Raw genomic sequence first — 6,164 nt, forward strand, 5'->3', positions numbered from 1 at the left:
ATATAATACTTTTAATTAGAAATGGTTAAATTTTAATTGAAAATTTTATTAAAATGAGAAAAACCAATTTATGTATTTATTAATAATACAGGTAATTACTTACTTTAAATGTAGTTAAAGAATAAATTTAAATAGAAATAAATATATTTAAAAAATTTTTTATATAACTTTAATTTGTAAATATTTTATTCAAAAAATATTTATTGAGATGAGATTTCTACCAAAGATGTGGAAGATGAGAGAAGAGGATGCAAATGATCAATAAATTATACAAGTTTATCATTAGTTAAATTTATTAGTTTACTTTACTAATTACATTATTTAGCATGTTATAAATTTTTCAGATAAATTATTCATGTTGTAAATTATTATGTTTTGGGTAAGTTTACCACTTATAGCATTTATTTACATTAATAAATAATATTAAATAACAGTTGGAAGGTAATTATGAAGGTTGTTAAAAGGCTACAAAGTGAGATTATGAGCTCAAAAAAAAATGGATTTTTTTAACACTCTATACACTTTTATTGAACAATATAATGGATTCAAGGATGTCCTTTTTTTTTTTTTTTGAATTTTTGTCAAGTATTGACGTAAATGCTGACGTAAAGGCGATTGGATTATGTGGCTAACACAGGAGAGTGTGTAATATATGTAGCAATAGTTATATTATTTGATACCTGGATGATGAAGAATAAACTAGAACAAGGACTTTTTTATAGAAAAAACTCAGCTTGAAAACATTAGCTAAGCTGTAAAAAACACACAGACAAAACTTTTAATTTCCTCATGACAATTGTAGTATGTGGATAAAATTAGGTTGAAAGAAATCAATAAGTTGTATTTTGTAAAATCTTTACGCTTCAAAGTTGGTTGGTAACTACTTTGGAAAGGGATTAGCAAAATAAATTTATATACGATCTACAGTAAGTGGGTCATAAATGATGTTTACTAGAATATTTTACCAATTTTATATAATCAACTTGACCTATCTATTGATTGCCTTCATTTGACAACCTGTAGCTTTCACCCATTGATTGTTTCCTTTTTAAATCACTGCTTCTGTAGATACAGATAATGTCATGAAAATTATATACTTATTGGAATCATGACCTATTTAAGATTAGACTAATTTTTTTACTCCTTACACTAAGATAATTTATCTATAAATGTCTAATTAAAAATATTAAAAATAAACTAAATTCCAAATTTAACTTAATTTTTCTATAAAATATTATTATTTTTTTTAAGAAATATTGTGAGTTTTCTGCGATATTTTTTATATTTAATGCTTAAAAAATTTTATTTATTGTCTGAATAATTAATTAAATTAAAGATAATTGGTTAACGAAATAGAAATGGGCGGAGTTATTTCAAATGTCGAATTTCATTCGCTTATTTTAAATTTTAATCGACAGAATAGCGCTAAGATGTTTTTATCTTACGCGTATACGGAGGACCGCCTATGTTTATGAAATTATTTAAATTATTTTTTTTTTTTACTTTTTAAAATCATTTTTTACGTTTTATTTATATATTTTAATTAAAATATCATTTAAAATTAGTAAAATATAATTTCAGCAACAATCTTGATTTAAATTTTTAAACTATTAAACTGTATTAAAGTTATTTCAAGTATCAAAATAAATTACACAATGAAACAAATTTAAAAGCGTAAATTTCATTTTTAATATAATTTTAAAATTTTGTACAATATTTTATGAGGAAAACAGTTTTTTTTAAGATCACAAAATATAAATTACAAGTTAAGAATTAATAAATTTTTAATTTAAAGCTCCAAAATTTTTCCCAAATTATCAGAATCACTACTGACAATGGAACAAATACTGCTTCTTCGACTAATGTAGCCTGCGTCTTCGGATCCTGATCTGTTCCATTGACGATACAATATTCTCCTTTCTTTCCCTGATAGATCGGATACTACGTTTGTAGATGGAATTGAATCTTGAGATTCGATAGAAGTGGAATTCGTTTCATCTGAACCTTGAACTCTGTAACGTGTCATTACAAAAGATTTTCTCCTTTGACCCCCCTCTTGAGAGATAACTTCCTGAGGGAGTAAATTTCCAAAAACAGTCATAGATTTTGTTCGTGACAGAGTCATTTTTGTACTTTCGTTTTTCTTTGCTGATTGGGAGTTAGGATCAGCTTCTTCTATAGATTCTTTTTTATTCTTTGCATTGCATCTGAGTTTGAAAATCATCATTCTATTGGAAGATTTAAGTGTTGATACATCTAAGTCCATAGCATTTAGAAGATTATTATTAAGAATGCCTTGTTCGAGAGAGTGTTGAGGATTTTTTTCGATAGGAGAAGTAATGCAAGACATTTGTTCAGACTTCCTTCCATAAATAGTAAAGCTTGGCCATGGTGAGATACACGTTGTTTCGATTGGGACTTTAAATGTAGATGAAGGTATGGATGGAACGAATAGTCTTCTATTTTGTGCGTATAAAGAACTCCGATTTTTTTTCTCCTTCGAGCAGAGATGAAGCATCTTTTTTAGTTGGCTCCTAGTCGATTTGTTTCTATACACATATAGATAAGGATTAATGATGCATGCACTAGTTGAGAGCAAGATGGCCGTGGAAGTTATCCATTGTGGCAGTTGAGATCCATAATCCGTAAAAGTTTCTGTTAATATAACAGAAAACATTGGCAACCAGCATAGAATAAAGGACAATACAACAAAGAGTCCAGTTTTTGCAGCTTTCCATTCTTCTCCAAAGAGCGAAGATTGGCTACCACAAGAACTTCTTCTTCTAGTTGAAGACTTCTTAGGGGTGCTGATTATGGCTTGCTTACAACTGCTAGTGAGACTATGCTTACGAGCTCTTGCGCTATTATTCTTTGCTGCTCTGTACATAGATACATAGATACAAGCCATGGTAAGGAATGGAATTAAGAAGCCAAATGTTAGAAGATATACCGAATATAACGCTGTATATTTATCACTATCAGTCCATAATATAGTACAGGTAAACCATTCTGGGCGGTACTGAATCCTTCCAATTCCACATAACGGTGGGATAGAAGATAAGAATGAGAACGTCCATATAGAAAGGATTAATATAGACGTCCTGGATTTTGTAACAGTTCGCGAATAGTGAAGTGGGCTATTAACTGCATAATTTCGATCTATAGCAATCATCAGCAACGAAAGAACGGATGCCATTGTTACAAATAATGATGCCATACCATTAAGTTGACACCATACTTCTCCGAAAACCCAACTTTGATTAATCACTGAAGTTAATGTGAAAGGTGCTACTAAAATTGATTGCAATAAGTGAGAAGTACATAGACACAGAACGAAACGATTCGAAAATGATCTAAGTTTAGCTTGACTATAAAATACTAAGAAGAAAATACTGTTTGTAAGAATTCCAGATAGTAGAAGCAATGTCAATAAAGTCACGATCGCTTCTTGTAACAAGGATGCACTAGAAGGACTTAAATCATCTGATAAATTGGCAGAATTTTCAGATATGACTTCAGAATATGCACTTGTACCATTAAAAATTTCTTTGAATTCTTGGTTTTCCATTCTTCTAAAATTCATCTAAAGGATTAAAAAGAAAGATATAAAATTAACGAAGGATCTTCTTAGATCGAAATATAAATAAGAAGCTATAAAATTCAATTATTTTTTAACATTAAACAATAATTAATGCGCTGTTAATGATTAATGGACCCTAAGAACAACGATTAATCTACTTAAAGAGACTATAAAAGATTTTAAATTGTTACAGGATGTAGGCGTGAATAAATAAAAGAAAGTAAATTTTTTAAAACAAAAATAAATCCTCTTTATTAAGGTTTATACGTGATATTATCCAGAAAATATATTGAAAAGAGTAACATTTTATAACAGACTCCCTAAGAGCATCATTTAATGATTGGATTTTTTTAGATATAAATCGATTTTAAAAAAACAACTTTCTAAACGATTTATTAAAAATGACATTTTAGAATATTTTTCAGACATTCCCATTTGAAATGGCAATGTTCCTACAATAATATTTATTTTAAATATATGAAAATAAAAACAGTGCAATGAGATCAATGTATTCTTATGCAAGAAACACGAAACAAAAAAATTCTTTTAAAAAATATAAAAAAAGGTGTTATGCACGAGAATATATTGTAAAAAATTCGAATAGATTATAAATATTCTAATACTAAAATATTTTTAATATTAAGTAATTTTATTAACGAGAAATTTAATTTTTTTTCAAGTGATAGTGTCTCTGTTGAGGTAGCTCCTGGATGTGGCTTTACCTGCAACATCGATCCAAGGAGAGAAAGAGAGAGAGAGAGAGAGAGAGTAGATACACAGGTAAATGTTGCAGGATTACAGATGCAACAAGGAAAATTGTATAAAATTTCAAAGTAAAAGAAATAAATATTTTTTGAGAAATTCGTAAAATATTTTTTTAATATTAAAAGTTTAAATAAGAATGCACTCTATGATAAATGGAAAATTTTTACTTGAGATAAAAGAAAAGTGGGTCAAGTACAAATTTCGTTTATTCTATTGCAAATTTTTAAATAGATTTTTTATCATAAAATATATATAGGCCTATATATAATAAACATTCTAAAAATAGTAAAAATTACATAAATATTACTTAATAATTGGCGTAATTTTGGAACGAAATGTCGATGGATTATTTAATTTTTTTTTTAGGAATTAATTATAAAATAAATTCTTTTAAAAATATTGATTTAAACTGTAAAATATACTCCCTTTGTTTAAATTCTATCTATTCAAAAAGTTGTATTACATCTACACAAACGTTACGATGCAAAATTAATCATTTAAAACAAGTAGAAGAAATGATCAAATAAAACTAATATTAACTTTTTTTTTTTTCGTTATAAAACCCTGAATTTTATATATTTATAAATTGTCCTTTGTTAAGGATATGCAATTTCATATTTTACTATCATTTTACTATCCAAGAATGTCCTTGGAATGAAATCTGATACAAGACTTAACACAAGATATTACAGAAGATTCCCGCACATTATACATGACAAAAAAAAAGGAAATTAAAAATCCAAAGATTATTAATAATATTTATAAATTTGATTTTGCATTTTATAATTTAAACTATTTTCTAAAAAAAAAAAAAAAAAAAGAAAATCACATACAGACACACACGTACGTGAATGAAGAAATAATGACACTAGATCAAGTAAAGAGCACTAAAAATACTATAAATATCTACACTAATGTATTTCAAACAAGTGATTCGTTATTATTTCTAAGAAACGTCACACCAGAACAGTGTTTCCTTCATTTTTTTTTCTAGTGTTCACAGGTGTATGAAGATTTGACGTCATAAGTTAAATTGCCTATTGATCTAAATTAACAACCGATTCCATTAAGTCTCCAGAGAGTGAGTTTTATAAAGAAGGAAACTAAACATTTAAAGCAAAAATTTTCTACGAATGCGCTTCGAAAAAAATATACAAAAATGACAATTTTTAACTACAGAAATTACTCAAAACTCCATATACAATAACTCTATACATATTCGAATTATTATTATTATTATATATAATTAATTAATTGTTTTATGAGAATAAAATAGTAGTATAAAGAAACTTACTTATGTGTTGCTTTCATGTTGTTAGTCCAAGATGATATTAACACACGTCTCGTGTTTTCCTAGTGTCTCCTTTCTGTGTTGCGTTACCAGCTTTTATATCTTAGTTATAGAGCCCGGTTAGTTTCTATGGTTACCGAAAGAAGCTGAAGACACAACGTGACTGTATCCACGTGTTTATATCGAACGGTAATACTAGAGGGAGCCTCCGTCGTTTGTCGGGCCGAATGATGTCGCTTTAGTAAAGAGACCGACTTGTAGTTTGATAGCGTGTCTACTTTTAAAGATTGGATTGGATTTTTATACTTTTATTTTTATACATTTAAACTCTAGAAATGTTTATAAATATTTCTTGATAAAACATTGATAATTTCTCCTTTACTTTTTTGTTCCTGAAAGGGGATTAAAACTAGGTTAAAGATGAGCGCTACTTGAAGAAGAAGACGGCAATTTGTGTGTTATAAAAACACTTTTCGGTATCTTTTTATGTCATAATAGTGCCTTTATTGATATTTTATTTTAGTTTTA

The 6,164-nt window shown here is 27.5% G+C and overlaps 1 protein-coding gene across 1 annotated transcript; it reads right to left on the bottom strand.

Annotated features, from left to right (window-relative positions):
* Positions 1 to 1,701: 1,701 nt before the first annotated feature.
* On the bottom strand, positions 1,702 to 5,893 carry LOC111619687 (G-protein coupled receptor 161-like). The gene is made up of 2 exons (XM_023361456.1): positions 5,640 to 5,893; positions 1,702 to 3,583 (listed from the first exon to the last, which is right to left on the bottom strand). Exon 2 carries the CDS (start codon positions 3,581 to 3,583, stop codon positions 1,790 to 1,792), a length of 1,794 nt encoding a protein of 597 aa, XP_023217224.1. The 5' UTR covers positions 5,640 to 5,893; the 3' UTR covers positions 1,702 to 1,789.
* Positions 5,894 to 6,164: the final 271 nt, after the last annotated feature.

Source organism: Centruroides sculpturatus, unplaced genomic scaffold (assembly GCF_000671375.1).
Source record: "Centruroides sculpturatus isolate CEXI.00-Female unplaced genomic scaffold, Cexi_2.0 scaffold165, whole genome shotgun sequence".
Lineage (NCBI taxonomy): Eukaryota > Metazoa > Arthropoda > Arachnida > Scorpiones > Buthidae > Centruroides > Centruroides sculpturatus.

Coding starts and splice junctions, on each gene's coding strand:
- LOC111619687 (XM_023361456.1), bottom strand. CDS start 3,583: ATGAATTTTAGAAGAATGGAAAACCAAGAATTCAAAGAAATTTTTAAT.